The sequence below is a fragment of the Eutrigla gurnardus genome (assembly GCF_963514095.1).
Source record: "Eutrigla gurnardus genome assembly, chromosome: 7".
Classification (NCBI taxonomy): Eukaryota; Metazoa; Chordata; class Actinopteri; order Perciformes; family Triglidae; genus Eutrigla; species Eutrigla gurnardus.
In genome coordinates this window covers 15571920-15595581 of record NC_139921.1, presented here as the reverse complement: position 1 = coordinate 15595581, position 23662 = coordinate 15571920, and the positions used below count along the sequence as shown (strand labels likewise).

Below are 23662 nucleotides of genomic sequence, written 5' to 3'. Positions count from 1 at the left end.
ACAAGCCATGCACAAAAGGACAGGCCGACGTGTAAAAGAAACCCTGAGCACACGCACACACACACACACACACACACACACACACAAACACACACACACACACACACAGAATGTTGGGCGAAGGACCAGGTCAAGTGTTTCCCAGCCTCATAGATTCATGTATGCCTTCAATAGCTGAGTCCATGTCCGGCCGTGTGCAAGGCCAAACGTGTGCTCCACTCTCCACGGAATAAGCTGGCGATTTGACCACGGCTACTATGTTATTCGAAGCCGTTCTGTCAATAGCTGTGTCAAAGCCTCCGAGGCCCAAACTCGCCTCCACCATTCAAATTGACATTTGGAGTGATCCTCGCCTGGGCTTTGCTCTTTCAAGCAGCCTCCTTTCATTTTTTTAAAAACCCACAGAAAGGTCTCCCAATCCGCCACGAATGGGGAAAGGTCGGCGGGCGGCCATCGAGGGAACAAGACGGGGGCGCGTGGGCATGTGTGTGCGAGTGCGCTCGTGTCGGGGAGGATTCAGCATTGCAGATTAGGTATAAATGGATCGGGTCTGCTCGACTGTAAACTTTGATAGCCATCCAGTTTGTTGGGTCGAGCGCGCGCAGACCGACTCTTTGGTGACTCTGGGGTTTGGAGAACGACGGGGTTGGAAAGTGCAAGTTGACACTTGACTAATTCCTTGTTTCTGCTAAGAGAGCAAGAGAGACTGTGAGCAGAGAGGATGGAGATAAAAGTTTAAAAATGCTACGTGTGTATTCTCTATGTGCTTGTGTGCACATACATGTGTGTGTTTCTGAGTGTGTGGGGGGAGATAACGGAGAAAGAGAGCAATAAACGCTGTGTGTGTGTGTGTGTGTGTGTGTGTGCGGGGAAGAGACAGAGGCCAAGACAGAGAGAGAGAGGCAGTGAGAGAGAAAGTGTGTGTGTGGGAGGGAAAGACAGAGCAATGGAGGGAAAGAGCGATTGGGGCCTGAAAGTGCTTAGGCTGCGAGTGCTGGGTTTAAGGAGCGAGGACATTATTGTAATGTTTTGCTTCCATTAGGGTAAGGGGATTCTGGAGAGGAGGAGAAAAAAAAATTACAGTGTGTAATATCGCACTTTAAATTGCCTGGAAAATGGATGGGGAGAGGAACATTGTGCAGACAGTGCTAAAAGCAAATAACACATTCAAGGATTTCTCTTACTCTCTGCTCCGTTCCCTCTCAACACACACACACATAAACACACACAAACCTTTCTCTCTTTCTGGCAAAGCGAATTAAGCTCTCAGCCGGACAACAACAACAGGCAGCCAGCGAAGCACGCGAGAGACAGTGGGGGGAAAAGAGGGACATTCAGCGGATTTATGGAAATGAAGAGTGGAGAGAGGCTCTTAGGCACTTGAGCAAAGTGGGGGGGAGGGTGGGGGGGGGGGGATAATCCTTGCTAGGAAAACAGCGGAAACAACAACCAGCCCTGTTAACCAGCGCAGTGCTTTCCCAGACTGGGCTGGGGAGGGCTCCAGGTTTACAGGCATTAGAGAGCAGCATCAAACCTCCGTCTTGATTTCATCACGTTGGGAAATAACCTTTTACAGTGCCTCACTTTCTCTTTCCGTCTTCACCCATCCACTCGCTCTCTTCCCCCCTCTACGTTAACTCCTCTTCAGCGGCTGATAGAGACGGAGCATCCGAGTCATTCCATTAAGGTTACATTACAGTCGTTTCAAGTTTTTTGCAATGTTTTGTGGAAGCAGATTTCAAATTTTTTTTTTTAAAAGAGCAATTCTGCCGTTTTTTAGTAATATTGGAGAAGTGGCCATAATTGCTGGAAACAATTTCCCATTTGGCAGGCGCATGTGGCTTTTGGGTAAACATTCATGTTACAAGCCTCTGGCAACAAGTTGTTGGCAAAGCTGAAGTGGCTTTATCAAAAGAACACACACTCCGACTTGAACTAAGTCAAGGATGAGGACTGACTGTTTACTGTTACCTATTTACCAAACCAAATGGTTCTCCCAGGAAAATGACAAATAACACTAAAACCTTGTGTCTTTGTGTGTTTGAGGGAGAACACCTGCAAGGCCTCCACCGCAGCGACTATCATTTTATCCAGCGTGTGTTTAAAAAGTTTGTTTTTAAACACATGCTGGACTGTCAAAAAATGCAGGGAAATATGAAAAGCGTAAAGCGGGTGGTAGGAACTCACTCTGAACCAACAGAAGAAAGAAAAACAATATGGTGCATAGAACCGAACTAGTCCTATTCCTTGTTCTTTGAGTTAACATCATTTACTCCGACATGTTTTGCTCCCACAGAAACCCTTTCATTACAACCCTTGTTGATGCTATTTTCTGAGCTTTGCTAACACAGCATTTCAGTTTTTCTTTCTCGTGAGCTCTACTTTTCATGCCCCCCCCCACTGTTGGGGAATGTAAACATATTTTTTTCCCATTTTGGATAAAAATGTGACTTTTAAGTATCCAGCGTCTTTTAATTTGAGTGTGGTGTACAATCTGTATTTGTTATGGAAACTGTTTGTTTCACACATACAGACTTCAGTGAATGCTTTGGTTTTTCTGTGTGTGCTAACCACTTCACAAAAGTTTCATGAAAACAAAACTCACGCACATGAACGTCCACATACTACAAACAACTCTGTATACTCCGTGCAGACTTACAACCTCCACTGTTCCCAGATCAGACGAGGCCAAACACCAAATGTTGGCCAGAGGATAACACACATACACACCTTTCTCCTGAGCCATGGGTGAGCGTGTGATCGGCGGGTGGGCCCCCTCCGGTCCATTCCCAGAGCTCTGTGGGGCCAGCGTTGAACCTGCAGAACGACATGAAGTCAAGAGATGAGGGTTCAGATATCCACCTGATGCTGCACGGACTCGACACATTTCAGAGATAAAACAGTTTGTAACAAAAGACGTCACATTACAAGAAAACGCTTCGCATTAATTGCATTCCCTTCTTGGCACGAAAGCGAGGTCAATAGAAAATGGATTTATATTCTTGTATTTGCATCTGCCTTGCTATTAAATTGAAGGAAATTGCAGGACGTGTTGTAACAATACAGCGCCGAAGGACCACTTTTGTCACTTTAATCTTTTCTTTCAACGGCACAGAAGCAACCTGGTTCAAAACGTTTTCTGTAATTTGACTGCCGAAAGAAAAACAATGTGAAGTCAGTATTCAGCTGGAGGTTTCATTTTGACTAAGGTCGCCCCGGAAGTGTTTCTTGAGCTTCATATGATAGAGTTGGAGGGTTCGATGCCAAATTCACAGACACACCGAGAGCTCAGCACAATCGCTATACATGAAGTTGTTTGAGATTCACTATTAGCTAAATGACAAATGCACTTCCAGAGGACATATCAAGTCATTGGACTCCGTGCCACTTCCTTGTGTAAGCATTAAAACCAGAGCGATCCCCTATAGAAAACCAGAGCCATTTCAGGATCATTGATTAGGTGGTTGTGCAGGTCTTTGGGCTGCGCCTGTTCCATTGAAATCCAATAGATAGTTGAGGGTCTGATTAGGACAATGGCAGACAGAGACTATGGTGGATTGATTCGGCCTAGAGGAAGGAGAGAGCTGGCAAATTAAACTTTTATCTTTGGATTCAGACCTGCAACAATGAGGAGAGGGAAAGACGAGGCGAATGGCGGTGTGCTTTTTCAAGCTGCTCTGGTTGTACTGCTGTGTGGATTAAAATACCAGCGATTAAATAAAATGTAAGTGAAGTGCAGCAGAAATGTTGACATTATCAAACTGTATATGTTCAGTGATGACTGTCACTACGTATTTGTACAATTACGGTTATCATTTGACTTCTGGAAACAGGACTATGTGCCAAAAGTAATTGTTTACCCAGGATGCTACATTATGAAGTACTGTTGGAGTGATGTATTAACAAAATGTTTCTGCTACAGTGTCCTTCACACTCACAGTGAATATAAATCCCCTATTATAAAGGAAACACTTCCCATTATTCAATCACACAGTAAAAAGTGTGCTGCTTTGAGAAGTGAGTGTGCATGCATGTGTGTGTGTGTGTGTGTGTGTGTGTGTGTGTGTGTGTGTGTGATGTGTCTGTCCACAGTAGCAGTAATACATGACTGGAGGTGGCACACTCTCCACATAAACAAACCCAATTAAGTCAACATAATTGCTTTGCATAAAACTGCATAAACAACATTTCCATACACCAGGCTGCCTACACACACACACACACACACACACACACACACACACACACAAACACACACACACACACACACACACACACACACACACACAGATGCAAAAGTAATTGGACAAACAAGTGTAAATAAACACACTCAAACACAAAAGGAAACACACTTAAGACTAAAAAGGCACATAGGATATATGCTGAAATATTAACACACACGCACTGGCGCACACACTGACTGACACACACACACACACACACACACACACACACACTGACTGACACGTACACACACACACACACACACACACACAGAGACCCCCTGCCTCATACATGAATAGAACCAGCGGCGCTGCTTCAAAGAGGGAATATTCGATTAGTCTGTCACCATATAGTGGAGGGAAAGGGAAACGTTAGAGTGCAAACGTTGAAGAAACCCTGAGATAACACTAGAAACACTAGCTACACGCCTCTATGTGCACAGAGACACACTCCTTATTAACAGTAACAATGCTAAAAATGTATTAATACTCTATTACATGTAATAAACGAAATCAATGCGAGCGGGAGAAAACTGTTATTTGTATTATAATTGGGTAATTAGGATTGATGTATTAAGATATATTTTAACAAAAGCGACAACAATTACTTCGAATTGGAGTTTAATCTTTGCAAAACATCCTGTATAATAAGCTATTCATGTTTTTATATGTATATATAGCTGTAAAAAAAGCATAAAAAATGCAAAAATCCCCCCTGAAATGTACCTCAATGGAAGTACAACATTGTTTATAATAATAAAAATACTCATGTATAAGTACCTCAAATTATACTATGTGCAGTTAATGTTCTTTGTTCCTTTCCACCACTGATATGTATGCAGCTGCGTTTGCCAACGCTTCATTGTACTGTTTGGTTAGTGTGTGTTTACGTGGCTGACTGGAGAGGCCTGCAGCCTCGTGTTCAGGGTCACGGCCACTTGTTGCCAGAGGGACACATTTAGCTGCAGCATGAGTTTAGATGGGTGGATGGGTGGGGAGGACGGAGTATGCTAGCAGGAGTTTACTGAACCCTTAAACTATGGAAGTCGACCCTACGATAACAGCTAGCCGCCGTGTGTGTGTGTGTGTGTGTGTGTGTTTGTGTGTGTGTGTGTGCAGGGATGCATGCCAGGCACCGGCTACGCTGTCAGACTGTGTTTGTTTGGATGGCAGAGTCGAGATGGCAGCAGCTTGTACTGTATGTGTGTGTGTGTATGTGTGTGTGTGTGTGTGTGTGTGCCACAATGAAGGTACAAAAGGGAACAGTGCCCTCCATGCTCCAATGCTCTCTCCACATACCCATGTAAATTGTTACCAGAGACGAGATTAATGCAAAGACACACGAGGGTGTGTGTGTGTGTGTGTGAGAGAGAGAAGAAGAAAGAGAGGACGACGATGGATAGAGATCCTTGATGAAAAAGATGAAATTGAAAAACAGGTGAGAGAGGTGTGGAAGCACTGCTGGGTCCGACAGGGCTCCCCCCTCACCTCCCCTCTGTCTCCGCGATGAACGAGTGAAACTCGGTGCACTTCGTAATTATTTCACTACCAATTACTGTCCATACTGTCCAAACAAAGCTTCTTCCCACATTTCCTCCTCTTCCCTGCCAACCGCGCCTTCCTCCATCTTCTCCTCACTATCATTTTTAACAAGATGCCATTAAATAATTACGTCCAAATAAAACAAACAGGCTCCACGGTGAGTCCTGGCACATTTAATCCGTATATTAATAATTCATACACTGAATCTTTGACGTGCAGTTCTTCTCCACATGCTGCTGAAAGAGAGAGCGAAGCGAGCTAAATGTCAGCCGGAGCCAACTGTATATCTTTTCCTGTCCAAAGGAAAAAAAAGACCACCTTTGCTCGCTATGAATGAAAATGTAAAACAAATGAATGTTAGGGGAATGCTTCCACCATGCAGGTCATCTTCTTCTGACTGGTTCGCATGAGCATGATTTAATATTTGTCTTGATCTATTTGTGAACTTGTAAGTCTGCCTCTAACTATGTATATGTACTTTTAAGTATATTTTATATATTTTTAATATATATATATATATATATATATTTGTAGATGTGCATTTACACTGCTGCCATAGGTGCTCCAACACAATTAACACATGTGGCTATATCTTCTATATTTCCCTCTTTGTAACTGTTACACTGGTAATTTACACCTCCACATGGCCCAGCTGAGCGCGCACACACACACACACACACACACACACACACACACACACACACACTCTCTCATGCTTAAAAAAGGCCTTCCACTCACATCCATACACATTCATTTTTAATGACAGTTGTTAAGAAGCAAGGTGCGTTTATTTTTAATTCATTGGAATAAAATTATACCTTGCAACTAGATGTTTTTATCCCGAAAAAAACAAAACATTTAGTACCCTAATACCCTAATTTGTGATTTTGAGGACAGATCTTCACTGACCTATCAGAGACCATTATGCTTTAAAGATGAACATGTGATGTTTTAAATGTGTTATTAAAACAGATCTCTGGAGAGACCGGGCCTGCTGCGTAACAGGAAGATATCTAGAAATACTCTTTTGGAATTGTGCTGTTAGCCAGGGCCAAACAACTGTAAGTTCCTCTTTGTAAAAATAGGCACTTAGCTAGCAGATCCATTTTCTACACTTCGCTCATGCTACAAGGTAGCAGGGCCAAAAATAATGGGAGTTCATTGCGTTTTTGGAGATAATGCTAAAAACCCAATACACATTTTTAATTTCTCTTCCGCGAGGACTGTAAAGGCAACCCTGAGTCTCCTTTGAAGAGAGGGAGTGCGGCCTTTGAAGCTTTTTTTCATCAGCGTTTCAAATGAAATACCGGCGAAGTTCAAAGCCGACGGAGAGTACTTGTGGCCATATTTCGGTTTTGTTTCGGGGGCCCCGGTAATATTAAGTGTGGGAGCTACTCCGTATGCGTATATGAGTAATGCCAATGAAGAAAACTCTACCAGAGGGTCAATGAAAATCCATTTAGTAATTGCTGATGAAAGGGGGGTGTGCATTAGCAGACATTTGTGTACATGCTTGCAAGGGTGTGGACGTATACAAAAAGAAGAAACACACACATGCACACACACACAACGGTTCCTCACAAATGCAGACCCCTGGAGCAGCAGGGGCCATTTTTGCTAAAGTGAAGTAACGCTGGTGAGCACTAATTGACCGGCGTAGAGTACAGAGAAAGGGCTGCTTCAGCACCATCTCTTAATACAACCCTTAGGCTGTAAACTCACACACACCTTCACCACCCAGCACGCACACACACACACACACACACACACACAGACCAAGGTAATATCCCCTACTTGCCATGTCTTTAGGGGAAAGAGGCAGATAAACAGCGGGCTCCAATAATAGTGGTTTAGATCTCAATGGGTGCGAGTCAATGCCTCTCCAAGCCGGGGGCTAATGCCAGTTAACTCTCCCTGTAGGGGACGAGCGCAGGCCTGCGGTGGCTCGCAAAACAAGCGCTCTCCCAAGATCCTCATTACTTCCAATGCTGAGTAGCAACTGTATGTAAAGCAAAACTGCAGCTTAAGCTAAAAAGCATGCGAGCAGGATGCGGGGGAGAGAGAGCGACGGAGTGAGAGAAAGCTAGAAAATAGGTATTGGGGAGGGAAAATAATTGCGCACAGTGCTCCTGTTAAGGTTTTCCAGTCGGACGGAGTTAGAATGGGATTTCTCTAAATGGCTAACGCAGCAAGCCGGTACCATATTCTTTTCTTTTTTTTCCCCTCCCTGTTTTGGCGGACGATGTGCTTTGTGAATATAATGTCTGCGGGGAGGGCGTTTTGCTGTTTCACTCCGAACATGAGCAGACATCAGGATGAGGAGAGATGGAGACATGTGGGAGTGTGGGAAAGAGTTGGATAGGTGGGGGGGGGAGGGAGAGGGGTTGATGTGTGGATGGGGGATGAAGAAGGGAAAAAAGGGAGGAGAGAAGAGGAGAAAGAGAGCTGGAGGAGAGATATGGAGAAATAAGAGGGATGGAAAATTCAGCCTTGTTCCTCTGTGGGAGGCCTGTACCACAGCAACGCTCTGAGCGAAGAAAGCAGCAGAGACAAACAGAGATGGGGAGGAAAGGGTGGGGACAAGGGAACGTGAGACACAAGAGGGAACATAAGAGAAAGAATGCATGATAAAAATAATGAGAGAAAAAGAGAGGGACGGGGACAGCCGGGGGCGGTGTTCCCACCACGCAGCCTCTTAGGGAGTGGTGTGACTTGAAAACTCGCCCGGCTCCACAAACTCCACACTGCAAAACACACTTGCATAAAAACTCAACCCCCCCTACCCTTTTCCCAGCGCTTTCTTGTAACAACTTCCACCACGAACAGAGGAAAAATATAAGTTTTGGTCGAACATCCCCGCGGCGACTTTTCCTGTACCATATTTTGCTGCCTGCAAATTACTTTTTCTTTCTCATCGGGGAAGTCGTTTACTACTACTTATTATTTTTTAAAAATGGCAACCTTTTAATCATGCAATTCTGAACTGAGGTCATCAATATGTTTGCCTTGCAAACATATTGATGACCTTTGATCTCAGTGTGGGAAAACAAACCCAGCACCAGTGCAAATGTGTCTTTTTCGATGTGATTTTTAATAGCACAATTAGAGTTGGATATATATTTTCTTAAATGAAAAACGTAGTGCTACAAACTACCGGCTACGCTTGGGGACAATGCAAATGACAAGAGCGGATGTAAACGAGTTGGAGGAGATTCATTGAAGAGATTCATTGGGAAGGGACCCTTGAGCTAACAGACCGGACAGGCCTGGCCTTCTCACCCACTCTGTCTTCCTCCCATCTATCGCTCCGTCCCCTCTCCCTCCTCCACTCGCCCTGACCTCTCTGTCCTTTTCAAGGCCCTGGAAGCACTTGAAGCGAGCGCAGATACGCAGATTAAACTCTCCCGAGCGCGCGCCCGCAAGCTCCAATCACCTCTTTAGAAGAAAATAAAAACTTGGGAGGGGTTGGGGGAGGAAGGAGGGAAGGAAGGCAGGCGCCGTGAACTGGACCTCGGAGGCCCTCGGTGGAGAGAGAGGAAGAAGAGAGAAACCTAGAGGAGTGAGAGATGAGTGTTTGCGATGCTCGGCAGCAGACAGAGGGAGCTGGGTGATGGAGGAGTGTGGATGTGCTCTGTGTCAATTAGTGGCTGCACAATGTTTCCACGTTGTGCAGTTTGGCCCTCGAGGCAAGGCCTCTGAAAATACCACCACATATGGGTCTGATCTGAGAACAGGCTTAAAACAGGCCCATCTAGTTTACTCTGTCTGTGTCTCAGATTTCCAGGTAACACATATTTAAAGCTAATTTGGGTATTTTTCAACCTGGACTCTATTTTTTGTAATCGCTCAGGGCAACTCCTCAAAGTCAAAGCATGTGTGTGCATCCGCCGCCCGGCTCAGATTGTTATTAAAAGTGTCTGACAGCATTTTGAAAAAGACCCTACAGAGAAAGAAACACTTCACTTGATTCTGTCTGTTTGTTATTGTGCGTCTCGTTCTGAAATGCGTCAAATCCACATTGTCAAAAATCAGCTAAATATTCAAAATATTCAGCCATGACATTAAAAAACAACACTGGCGTCTCATGGCACAAAGTATGTTTTAATAATACAATCCCTTGAGTGCTGATAGCAAGAAAACATTCTTCGCAAGCTATGGATGGCAAAACACTCAGCCAGAGTTTCTCTGAACAATAGTCCAAAATATTCTAAAAGAAGTGGATAAATAAATGAGCTGAGAAACAAATGCAAATGCTTTTTGCAAGGGCATGCAGGGTCAAGGAATGGGCAAGCAGAGTAACAAGATCTCAACCCAAATGAAGTGATTATGGAGCAACAGCCTGCTTCCTGGAGTACTTCCTCCTTCAGATAGACTTTTAGATCAGAGATCAGGATTTTACCTCGCACAGCATCTCTCTGCCTTAACAGCTCCATCCTATCAGCAACAGTGATCCGAGCTGAAGACGACTGACTTTCTGTCCTCTGTTTGTTTAATGCATCAGGTTCAGTCTGGTAATAGGTATGACCTCCTCTCGTTTTCGGGGGAGAGGTGACAGCCATATGAAAGGCCGCCAGGAGACATGACGGGAACTTGTCGAACCGGCCCGTTTACACGCTCAAACCACACAGCAAACTGCGTCATCTAGGTCTTGAAATATCCAGGAAATGCAGAGTTAGGGAAAGCCAAACACACAAATCAGCATATTTGGGACTGAAGGCTGAACTTTTTCAGGACCTCCTGTTCTGCACTCTTCCCTGACTGGATGACTAAACCCCCCAAACAGCTAAGTCAGTGATGGAAGCTCCGACGACGGCAATCTCATTCAGCCATCCGGTTGAAAGACGAATGTCCCCCGATGTCTCACGGAAAGGAAAAAAAAATATTCTGAGGACACTCTGAATTGCTTCAGAGACATCGGGAGGAAGGAGGTGTGTGTGTGTGTGTGTGTGATAGTCTGTCTGTACGTGTGTGTGTGTGTGCATACGAGGTGGAAGAAGAGGAGGGGGAGGTTGGCGGTTGAGCAATGTGATTTCTGCTCGACTGTCACAAATCTAGCGCAACAGGAAAATCAATTTGGCCCTGTGTGTGCCTTTTTGGCTCTGGGAGAGAATCCAAATAGCAAGGCGAGGCCCGGATAATGTTACAGTGTATTGGATTTGCTTCATGGAGAGATGGAGGGAGAGAGAGAGAGAGAGAGAGAGAGAGAGAGAGAGAGAGAGAGAGAGAGAGGAGACAGAAAGAAGAGGAGAAGTGAAGAGACGAGGGAATAACAGGCGTGCCGCGGAGCTCCGACAAGATAGATTTGTACAAGTGTATGGGTGTATGATAGGCTGGCAATCTGTCAGTCTCCCCCTCTCTCTTGCTCTGTCTGGCTCTTTCTCACACAGACACACACACACACACACAATCACACACAATCACACACAAACAGACAACACTGTCACTCATCCAAGCAAGCGGGCATATATAAGTGATTTATGTCCGCGGCCATATCTGTTTTTATCTGGAAACCGTGACATAAACCTTATCATAGGTATGTGTGCTGTTATTATAGACTGTATATGAGAAGTGGACGTCGTCACCGTGACGTCACCCATTGGTTATTGGACGGCAGTTTTGAACCCTCGAGTTCAGCATTTTGGCGTCTATTTTACTCTAAATGGGACCATAATTTACAACAATAACATCATGCTGTATTGACGGGTTGAAACTAGCAATTGAGACCATAAAGTAATGATTACAATGTTTACTGGTAATAAATCAAGTGAGAAGCTGGGTCATCCTTCATAGACTGATATACAATCAGACTGCTTTTTTCAACCAGAGGAGTCGCCCCCTCTTGGCAATCACAAAGAATGCAAGTTCAAGGCACTTCTGCATCGGCTTCCCTTCCAAGAAGAGGGTTGCTGCCTGCCTGATATGTATTGGTGTGTGTGTTTGACAGCCAGGTGAAAGGATGACATGATGAAATCGCTCTTCTCTGACCGCTGTCAAGGGTAACGTGTGTCCCGTGAGTGCTCAGCCGTGTGACATGTCGCATCATTCCACCGAGTGAGGCTGACCAGTGACAGACTAACACACACACACACACACACACACACACACACACACACACACACACACACACACACACACACACACACACACACAGAGAAGTAATTATTGGTTCTACAAAGCTTCTTTTTCTTATTCTATTCATATACTTTTACATCTAAAGCACTTTTTAAGTCATAAAATATGGTAGACATAAGTACAAAGGCTGCAAACATATGCAGGTGGATGCATACATGAACACACACTTGGACTGGCTTTTGTTTGTATTAAAGGAGAGAATCCACACACGTTAAGAATGTAGTAACTACAAATCTGCTTTGTATTTTCTTTGTATTTATAAGTGACACTCACAGCACAGCTATTATGTAGTTTAATAGGAGAAAACAAACACCTAAAAAATGGCAAAACATTGCCACGGAGTTGACGGCAGTGAAGGGGCAGAACGCAGTGTGGAAGAACCTGCAATTCAAATTCCTCCAGTGACAGCAGCCTTAATGACCGCGGATGCAACGCAGCCACAAGATATGTTGTTGTTTTGACTTTTTCTTGAGTGGAGTTCAAACTGCAGTTGAAAAAAAGAATAAAAAAAATAAACGATCCTAATTTTTGTTCACGCTAATTAATTAGCTTATTAAAGTTTTGTTTATTTAGAGGACACTGTTGTTCACACAACCGCTTGGAATAATAAAGAGGGTGTGCTTTTTTTATGGCTGTAGAAGTAACAGAAGTGGGAGTACTGAGGACACAAGCCTCAGAAAACACACACACACACACACACACACACACACACACACACACACACACACACACACACACACACACACACACATGAAGACACAACAGTGTCACTTGCTAGCTCTCTTGCCCCCTCCCCTCCTCACTGACTTGGACCAAACTAAAACGACAACATTAACCAAAGTGTCCTAACTTGTGATGAAGTGTTAGAAAGTGGAGCGTTCGTAATCAGATGTGTGCTAACCACATTAGTTCTCCTGTGTCTGTCTTAGGCTGGCTGCTCCTTGATCTAATTCAAACTGATTGTAGTACAGCCGCTAAAACATGCCAGATGTTACTCACTGCTCCACGCTTTATCACCATTTATTTGGCATGGGGAATATTTTTAAATATTTTCTTATTAATCATGTCCCAGCGATCAGTTTCGCTTCCCGTCTTTGCCGCCTCATTCCGGATTCTCGTCATGATTCTTGGCACGAGCGCCTGAAAACCACTGTCCCAGTTTTTCATTAGCGTCAATCACTCTGGTAAGCGGCTGCGAGGAGGGGAGGAGGTGGAGCTGGAGTCAGGATCTCACTCAAGACATTTTGCCCCGCCTTGTCAGAGTGACTGACAGGTCTGAGACATGCAGATGCGTCGGTCAGCCATGCAGTCGGGCGGAGAGGTAGATGACGGGGAGGCAAGCTCAGCATGCACACACACACACACACACACACACACACACACACACACACACACACACACACACACACAAACGCGCACATTCACTCCCCTGTCTGAGGCAAATCAAATCCACACTTGTTTATAATGCTTAATGTTTATCTAAATGGTTCTGCACTCTGCTGTGGCCTGAGGAGACAGACAGACACACCGTGCATTGTCTGATAATCCTGTTGGTGTCTTGTTTGGCCTGCCATATCTTAGATAAAGCTGCAAATCAGATGGGAGGTCCTCCACTAGCAGTCAGTCTCAATTCATTAAAACTCAAGAGTGGAGAGGAAATATTGTCTGGACTTAAATGTTGGAAATAGTTGTGCAATCCAGAGGGGAGATTTTTATCAAAAATTCCACTGCAATGTAGGGGTGTGTTTGTACAACACCGTGATCAAAGATATAACAAGTCTGAAACTGTGCAAAGGACAACAACCGTAAACGAACGAGACACATTCCGTGAAGTGCTCTGCACTAAGCTGTAATGTTCTGCAGCGGTCTGTATTAGGATTTTCAAATGGACCGGAGATATCAAAGTGGAGACATGCTGCATTGATATTATTTGGTCTTCTGTTGCTTTGTGCACTCAGCTCCGTCCTCTGTCCAAACTGGCAGAATGAATATCGATTTGGAAGGATTATACGGCGAGTTGGAGATGAGAAACAAAAAAGAGACGCTGTTAAACTCTGACGTTGTCACCTTGACGCGATGGGTCATCTGGACTGAAAAGAGGTCAAACCCTGCTCACCTAATGGTCTCACGGGCAAATTTACAAAAAAATGGATAGAAGCCGCTGACAGTACCATGAATTGTGCATCACTTGCAACGGCGATCTGCCCCGTATCAAGGCCCGGTTCCCAAAAGATGTTGTGCTAATGACATTACAACACCCCCCCATGAAGTGTGGCAAAGTATAAATTGCTTCGAGAACTCAGACGGCAGAACGATGGCTGATAGAAAAAGATAAATGAAATGTTCAGATCGTGAGCTAGAGGTCCTGGCCGACAGAGGCGTTCCTCAAAACGCCAGGCGGGGAATTTAAACGTGACAAGAGAGAAACCACAGTTGGGATTTAATCTCCCAGTGTGTCAGTACAAATACACTTCAGCTACCAACAACTCCTTGAAGACGTGAATTAACTCACTGTAACTGCTTGTGGCTATTAGCGCTGATCTTTGTGAATTGGGCTCTTTTTGCAATGAGGGTCATTAGTATAGAAAGGTGCAAATAGCAGACAGAGATGATATTTGCTTAGCAGCACAGTCAGAGCTGCATTTCAACCTTTGCGGATGCTTTGAGAGAAGATATTTTTTTTCTTATTCATGCAGGTTTAGTGTCCACAAAAGCTGCGCCATCATTTTGTGAATTACTCCGCGTATAACTATGCATGCATATGATTATTATAGGTGATGAAATCAAGACTCTGGCCAAGAATGTGTCCTCCTGTAACCTCATTTTTTCTTGGTTTAAATGTATTTGTGTTTGGTTACAGAAAGGTGTGAAAGCTTTATCCTTGCAATGCAAAACACACTCCATTTAAATGTTGCATGTTGTTATTTGTGGAGCCGTGTGTACCTATTCTGCATCAGGATCCGTTTTCTGCATGACCTTTTTAAAAACCCTCTTTAAATGCACATATTTAAAACCAAATGAGATCAGCCTTAGGTCTTTAAACAGGGAAAAATATAGAAAGGTCAAGCAAAAATCTGGGTGTGATAACTATGATGCGTGTACAGCAACAGGTTTACCAATGGTACTCAACGGCCTCAATGCTGCTAAAGCTGAATTTTCTGGTCATACCCCAATCAGTGATGTCACAGGAGCTATTTTTGATCATCTGTCGGAGGGAATACACCTCATTTGACAGCACTGACTGGGGAATGTTTGTGATTGTTTTCTCATTTGCTTTCAACCAGCAGCCTCTTGTTTGTTGGCACAAAGCAATTTCCCTTTAAGCTGTAAAGCAATTTTGCAAATTTCCCAGGGAATCTAACACGTTGGTACATGATGTAAAATGCAGTTTTGTGTCTGGTTCTAACATCAATTTTTGTCAGTTATCGTTGTGTTTGTTTGTGGTGATTTAACAAAGTTCTCATGCTTCAAGTGGCGCCTTCCATCGAGATAAAACCCTATTACGGCTATATACGGCTAACTCACCTGGTGCAGTGGTGCTAGCTGGGGGTCCGCTGGCAGGAGAGATGGGTCCAGAGCCGGATCGCGACTGCTGGGACTGAGTGGAGCCTGCAGGTGAGCCCACGGGGGAGGGAGAGGGTCCGCTCCTCTGGCTGGGGAGGTGGGGGGAGGCGTGAGGAGAGAAGGGGGACTGTCCCTGGTTGCTTGCCCCTCCCTGCTCCCCCTGGCTACTGCTGCTGCTGCTGGAGGAGCCACCGACGCTGACAGCTGAGCCCAGACCAGCTTCTGTCCCAGTGGGGAGGTCATCAATCGAGCCGGATAGATCCTGGAACGGGAGAAAGGACTTACAGTGAGTATTTCTGCAGCTCACCCAAGCATTTGATGAGAAGTGACATGCGGCAGGTGGCAAATTTAACCGTGAGCTCAAGCAAAGACGCGTTTTCTTGGAAAAATAATGTCATGATGAATCAGTACTATTGCAACTTATTCAGCATAAAAATAGGATTGTTTGGCTGAAAAACCAGATTGTATAATCTGTAAAAGAAACACATGGACACACAGGTTTCAAAAGGCATAACAGGTTAAAAGTTTAGTCTGCACGTGCACAAGCTGTGTTTGACTTTTCCATGAACTACTATAAACACTGAGTCATGGAGACAGTGGATAATAAAGCGAAGGAGCAAAAACATTACACACATTAGAAGACACTATTGCACACTGGCTGCTGTGGTGAAAATTAACTGTAATGGGCTTTCATTCAGACCAAGGGTGAGCTCATATTACAGCTTACATTCCCTGTGGTGAACACAGAACTGCGTGTGTGTGCATGTGTGTGTATATGTGTGTGTGTGTGCTTAGTAAGTACTCCCCCTCCTGAATTGATTCCAGGGAATCCCCACCAATACTGCTGACAGAATACTGAATACTGTAAAAAAAGTGTGGCGTGCAGGAAGTAGTAAGACAACAATGAACGATGGAAGAGAATCAGTGGTAGAGGTAAAGAGAAGATGGGATTTGATGTGATGCAATGTGATGGTTGCCCCCTGACTACACACATACATTCACAGACTAGCTGTGTCCCAGCTGTAGCTGAATATGGGGGAAGTCACCTGTAAGTGACCCCAGTTTCGTGGCTGGTGTCCGCTTGGGACGGAAGGGGAAGAGTTGCGGGTGTATGCCAGCTGATCCTACCTGCTCTATCAGGCCTGTTGACCCTGTCCCACCTGAGTCCTGTGCAGCCATTACTGTCACCATAGAATGATGTGTGTCTGTGGGTCTGTGTGTCACCGAGAGCTTGTACAGCAAAATCCTAATAACCCAAGTATAAACCTACAGAAATGTACATTTTGTATGAGAAGACAGTCAGACACTTAATTAACTGATACCCAATAATTATAATTCTGCACTCAGACTCGACACAATCATAACAATCATCAGAAGTGAGGATGCAGGTGTAATGTGGAAATATGTAACTAGAAGCGTCTGAATGTAAAAAGCTCCACACTGCCTACTGAGGCCACTAGTAGTCAAATTAAAAGATAATACATTTTGGCAAAAGTTTTTTTTCCCCAAACAAAACAGAACACTTGAGATGTTTGCCAAAGCCTGCATGTCGGGAATGCATCGGCTGTGACTACAAATATGGCAGTTGTTTGGAATTTATGCAGCTCTGTCACACATTCAATTCAATGTTGACAGTGGCAAACACTGTACTTTTTCTCATTACCCCAGCACCATGTTATTTCATATGAAGATGGAGACAGGCGTCCCCGATGTCTCTCTATCCATGCATGGCTTAGCTTGCGGAACAGACAACCAAGTTAGTGTGGCAGTCGGTCCATGGCTGCTTGTTTTGGTTAATGCGATCTCGGCGGTGACACACAAAGCCTTTGTTTTTCATCATGCCGCTGTGAGTGCCCACCCGCTCTGCCAGCCTGCCAGTCTGTCGCCTGGCATTATCTACCCTCGCTCAACTGAGCACATGGGGCCCTCGCTCTCCGCTTTCTCTTCCTCCGCTCCCTTTCTCACCCGTGGTACCACTCTCTGTCTCAGCCAATCAAGTCACACAGTATTCTGAGCTGAGTGATGTAATGCGCTGCCTCCACCAATAGGGGCTGAATATTTTTTTTTTTTTGCAACCGACCTGCTGCCCCGGGTGCATGCCATTTGCCACAGTGGGGTAACCAAGAGAGCCGGAGTAACCATGGCGATGGTGTTTCCAGAAACACCAAGAGCAAGCCCGGCGTACAGCTAGGTTGTTAACCCACAGGCTAATTGTGTGAATGGATGGGAATAATTGCATTTCACCTAATTGGTTGCTGTTGCCAGCTTTTCCAGTGGCAGTTTAGGGGTGGGAAAATGTGTACCAGTAATTCGTTTAGAGGCTGTTAGGCTCATTTGGATTATACACACACTTGAGCACGGCTGTGTGGCCCAATACCAAAAAAGTAACTTCACTATAGTAACACAAAAGGGTGGGAAGACTTAAAACCTGTAGACTATAAAAATAGTCAATTGTAAATACAGAATAAACCCAGTTATAACACTGCTTTTCAGGTGCTCCTATGTTAAAATGCATTTATCAACACACACCTTTCTCCACACATACACTCAATCTTTATCAAGGGCCATGGAGCGTTGTGCTACCTGGCTAACTCTCACCTACATAGTCATGCGTAAAGAATCAAAGCCAGCCAGCCAACCAGGCGGGCATGTGGTCAGAGGATCTGAACGCCCAACAATCTGGGGCCCCAATCCAAAGTGGCCCAAATCCAATTTGTTTGGCTCAGGGCTGCAAATTGCTCCGTGCATTGAGTCTCCAAATAGCTGTCAACCACTCCCGCTTGGCGTCCTGTATCACTTAATTCGCTCCTGGAGCATGTAATTGTCATAATAAGAAAAATATTGAGGTGATAATAACCAGTTACTTTGAGATGCCCCCCCCCCATCCGCCTCAAGACAGACACACATACAGTCTCATAGACGCACATAATGGGCCGAGACTGCCATCGACACATTTCACACAACATTGGGGAGGCAGTCGCTCGTGAACCTTCACCTCTCTGGTGTTGGTGCCTGTCCACACTCTCTCGTTTAGTGTGCCTCTGTTTTGTGTGTCTGTGACGGGCACACAGGCGGCTGGGCTGTCAGAGCGAGACATGCTTGAGCACTGATGCGGCCGAGGGGACAGATGAAGCAACACACACACACACACACACACACACACAAAACAAATTCCCCAACCCGTCTCTCACTCATACTACTGACCTGCTCTCACTGTCACAGACCCACACACACCCCAGCAGGGTATAAGGCATCAGTGTGAAGCAGAGAGCTGTCACATCCAGCAGACTATGGGCCTTTTTCCCCCTGACCATGGTACTGATGTTGTCTCCTCTCACCATGCACACTGGGAATTAATCAAAACTGCTATGGTAGAAGGCACCAATGTGTGCGTGAGTGTGTGTGTGTGAGTGTGTGTGAGTGTGTGTGTGTGTGTGTGTGCGTGAAAGTGGTTCTCTGTCTAGACAGGGAGGAGCCAATGTCCGCAGCTTCCTGTGGGCTACAGGAAAGGAGAGTGACTGGAGAAACTAGCTACTTAACTCTCTCTCACAGGGACGGACGGACACGCGCACGCACACACACACACACACACACACACACACAGCCTCACCCTCTCTCACATTGAGTATCTATTTTTCTGCCCCAGTCAGAGGGATAGTATGGCTGAGGGCTCTGCACCAGATGGCTAGCCAGCTAACTAGAGCCTGAAACACAAACTCAAAGGCAGCAACTGAGCACTGTGAGTGGTATCGCTGAAACCCCCCCCCCCCACTATTGGCTTAAACTACATAACTACCAAACAAAACCAAAAATACTGACTTAAAGTTCTACATTTTACAACTCGCCAATACGTTTGATTGATTGATTTATGACCGTTTGAAACATGCCAGCGGACAACTACCTCTCCAGCTCCCTTATATAGTGACTTCATAATGTGCAAAAGAAACGTTTTTTTACTATAAAATAAGAAAAATGTACCAACGGCAAATAGTTACATCGCGCCAGATGGTTTTATTTGTCCAAGTCAGATATCTGTCTCTGAGATTGCTCCCTTAGATGGAGGCAGTATTGTTCAAACAATGTCCCGATCACTGGATCATCACAGGACAGATGTCAACGGTTTTCATGGGGGGCTATTTCTGTTTCTGGACAATCCATGTTGCTGTTGAATTTTTAAAATGTAATTTTTCAGTCAGAGATCTGTGGAGGCGACCAGCCATGGCCAAAATATACATAATGCATGAGTGGTGTGAATATATACAAATATAAGGGCACATCTACCTGTATATTAAAGGAGAGGTTGATATTTTTCCATATATGTACACTGAAAGGGGATATTGCTTGCTGTAATTGCTCTTCCTCTCCATTCTGGCCATGAAAATATCCCTTTTATGTGAGTCCAGTGTAAGCCTTAGCCCAATGAAGTGTGTATTTTCAAAAGCCTCCGAATTTTAGCACAAAATCTTCTTTTTGCATTACTATCCCTCCACTGCAACCCAGTTAGGAAGCAGCGTCAGGGGAAACATGAAGAACAAATTTGGTAATAAAAGTCCAACTGCTGAAGACCCACATTAGCTTCGCCTGAACTTTGAAATTCATATTTAAACAGGATTAGGACTGTTTTTATATCCCATCTCTTACATTGGAATTGAATTAGGAAAGGATGTCTCCATGGCCAGTACGAAGAGGAAGAACGATTACTACTACCACAAGCTCTTCCAGTGGTCTGTACATAAAGGAATATTATTTTAAGACAGACTTGTAAAAATGTGAACTTCTTCTTCTTCTACACTTTTGTAGAGTATTGATGTTTTCACCAATGTGTATCTGTATCCATATAGGAACTGTGTTTTCACAGGTCAAGAGTAAAATCTTTTATAATGTTACACATAGCGACCATTACACTCCACTTTACTGTGTACAGTATATACAGAGATAACAACTCAGTGGGCTCTGGGGGGAGTTTTAATCTCTGTTTCTCTTCTCTGGGTAAATACGATGATGTAAACTGTAATTAACTCAAACAGCTATCGTTTGTAGGCCTGAGGGACAGGTCTGCTCATGGCAGCACTGCACTCATTTATCGGCTCTGGCCGCTGTGTTTTCTATCTTTATGGTGCACTGGAGACTAAGAGGAAATGCTATTACACAAAGATGTTTTTTTTTTTTTTATCCTCCCCCCCTAACTGTCGATTGAGGCAAAATCCAAATGAAATGCCATGCAAATGAATCCAAATGGACTGCTGAACGTGCGTGAGTGTGTATGTGTGAAAGAGGGTTTAATGCGATGCCCCATGTAGAGCAACTGTAATTCCCCTCACTAAGCGCTATTAAGTAAAGAAAGAAGAGGAGAACTGAGACGGAGACAGACTTCGAAGGGGGAGATTTAACACAACACCCACACCATCATTCCTTTTTTTTTTTATGTCAATCAGCTGGAATGTCTACCAAGGCTGGAATGATGATTATAATTGGTGATGATGATGAGAATTGATAGAAATTATGATGATTTAAGCGCTACACTAAAACATGCGCTTTCCCGTGCATAGTGCTGCGCTGCTTTAATAATTCGATGTAGGAATATGCGAACATGCCTTGACGGGTTATGTCTTTGCGAGATAATGCGTGTGTTTGTGTGCAAACTGGGATATGTATATGCATGAGCTTGTGTGTGTGTGTGCAGATAAGAGTTCTCGAGCTGAGCCTCTGCCACCTCCTGAGGGTCTTTGCCTTGTGCCTCCTCTCCTCACAGAGGAGTTCACTCAGAGAGACTCCAAATACAGGCAAGGGCACACTTTGCACACCAAGGGGAGATGTTTGGCATGCCTCAGGCCCATGCGGGCTTTAGGCTAGCACCCAGCAGGCACTCAATTATGCTAGCATGCCAACCCATGCACATCTGTGTCGGGCTACCAGCTCGGAGGCTGAATGTTCCCATCTCAAGTGCTGAAAGTTTCCAATTGTCACTCACTTTAGTCTATTCAAGACTGCCACAGGTGAGAAGAACCAACTCTGAGATGTCACATAGCTGACAGGGAAGCTGTTGCAATGAATGCTACAAATGGGGATAATGGTGTGCAATTTTTAGACTCTACTCGGAAGCATGCAGCGTTGTACTTATACGCACCGAAGAAGTGGAAGGTGTTGGTGTGATGGTTTGAGTTTGAGATGGATGTTGAAATCCTGACTTATTTTCACACGGGGCCAATCCAACAAGAGGTAGGAGTGCACGATTCTACTGGAGGTCGTCTGTGCATGAATCAAACTCACACTTGTGTCACTACATCCATGGTGTACCTACTGAAGCTGCTGCTGTTCTGCTAATGTGCCGTTCACGCTACACCTCCTGTGTAGATGCAGTGTAAGCATAAAACTGAACAGTTGCTGTATACTGCACAGAGAAAATAATTGCATGTACACTTTGTTAGGAACACTACATTAGTGATGCTGGTTTGGAACAAACAGTGGTTCGTGATTACAAAGGCACTATTTTGTGATTTGAATAAGCCTCTGCACTATTTGGAAGGCTACATTGTTGAAGAGAGCCTTCTTACACTGTCTCTGTTTTTTGTTATCTGGAACAAAAGCAGTCTATGAACAAACTGTTCAGGGCTTTCCAAAGTTGTACAGAGGAGAGTCACGCTGAAAAGAAATTGTGCTTTTCTTTTCAATTCTGCTTATGCACACTTCACAAAGCCCAGACAATCTCTTGATAATGCGGTGGCATCTCGATAAGAGGGGGAAAAAAGCTCTCTGGTTTTTTTTTCCAACACCAGCACGAAGCGGGAAAAACTCGCGGATGTCAGGCGTGAGGGTCAAACTGCCGTGTGGACACCTGACTTCCAATAGTTAAATCTGGTGATAATGCTAACAGGGACTCCGAATGCATTAGCAATTATTGCTTGTTGTAAGATAGGGGGCTCACAGTGATAACTTAAGCCCCTCATAATGTGGAGATATGGGGCGGGCCACGTTGAAAGGGACATTTGAGGCCCTATTACCCCTAAGCTGTTAAAGACGCCCAAATCTGGCGCTGCTGTGTCCAAACCAGAGGGATTAGCATTGAGTTTCACTCCGATTCCCCCCGATAATATGCCAAGCTGTAGCAGCTACGAGTACTTAGCCAGTGGGCCCTATTCACTTCACATCCCCCACTGTTTCTGCACCAACAACAATGAGGGAAAAGAGTCTCAAACATCCTTTAAGTGTCTCAATAAAGATGGAGTTTGGCCCTCTTTGTGTGCCCGGGTGTTGAATCGAAGGTGCCACACACTCCATGTCCACCTGCCCACGAGAGCGACCGTTCACACGGTTGAGTTCAGTCATTGATAATCCGCCTAGAAGTGTGTATTTAAATGTCATTTCATTTCAAACGGCAGCTTTACAGAGGCGACGGGCTGAGCCTTGCTTCTTGTTTGAGCTGTTGAAACTCTCTTTTTCATTAGTCCGCAAAGGTTCTTCACGCTTAAGGTTTTAATGCACAAGCTGACCACTCAGCATCTCCCCTCACAGCAACACGACATACACTCTCACCCTGTTTGTTCTGCACGTACTGGTTCCGCTAATGTTTTTATTTATGGCATTCTAGCATGACTCCCCGCCATCCACCCACCCGCCTTCACCTCTCCACTCACCCAAGAGAGAACTGGAAAAAAAAAAAAAAAAATGACGCCTGACATAGTGTGCAAGAGTGTGTAGATATGTGTGTGTTTGTGTGGGAGAGAGTGAAAGAGAGAGAGAGAGAGATGGAAGGAGAGGTGCAAATAAAGAAATAAATAAAGGGCCCAAATTCCTCATTTCTAATTCAGCTGCTCGTTCAGCTTAACCTCTCTCTCCTCAGCAATTAAAGCGCACGCCACATCCTTCACGCTGCGTACAGCCGAGGCTAAATAATGCAGGGGGCATCCAGCACCCGCATCCTTTATCATCCCAAATGACAGCCATTTGCATATCTCCCCAGTCAATTAGAGCGCGGCGGAATAATCAGCCCATAATTGGGGGAGAGCGTCGGTAATCACCCGCCCTGGCACACCGACAGGGCCAATGGAGGAGTGAGGGGGGGGAGAGGTTGTGTGTGGGGTTGGTTGGATGTATGTGTGTGTGTGTGTCAGGGAGACAGTCCACCCGACTGCAGCCTCTTAACTTCAAACTAACACGTCCAAACAAGCAGTCCAACTTCTCTCTGGTTCCCTCTAATGCTC

At 44.9% G+C, this 23662-nt stretch overlaps 1 protein-coding gene across 11 annotated transcripts in view; it reads right to left on the bottom strand.

The window, feature by feature from the left end:
• LOC311016438 (AT-rich interactive domain-containing protein 1B-like) overlaps nt 1-23662 on the bottom strand; it is a 159786-nt gene that overhangs the window by 34794 nt on the left and 101330 nt on the right. For all 11 annotated transcript variants that reach the window (XM_084014115.1, XM_084014116.1, XM_084014117.1 and 8 more), the window contains 2 exons: nt 15423-15723; nt 2731-2817 (listed from right to left, as the gene is read on the bottom strand). In XM_084014115.1, the coding sequence (XP_083870241.1) occupies nt 2731-2817; nt 15423-15723 (388 nt within the window). The remainder of the gene's footprint in view (nt 1-2730; nt 2818-15422; nt 15724-23662) is intronic.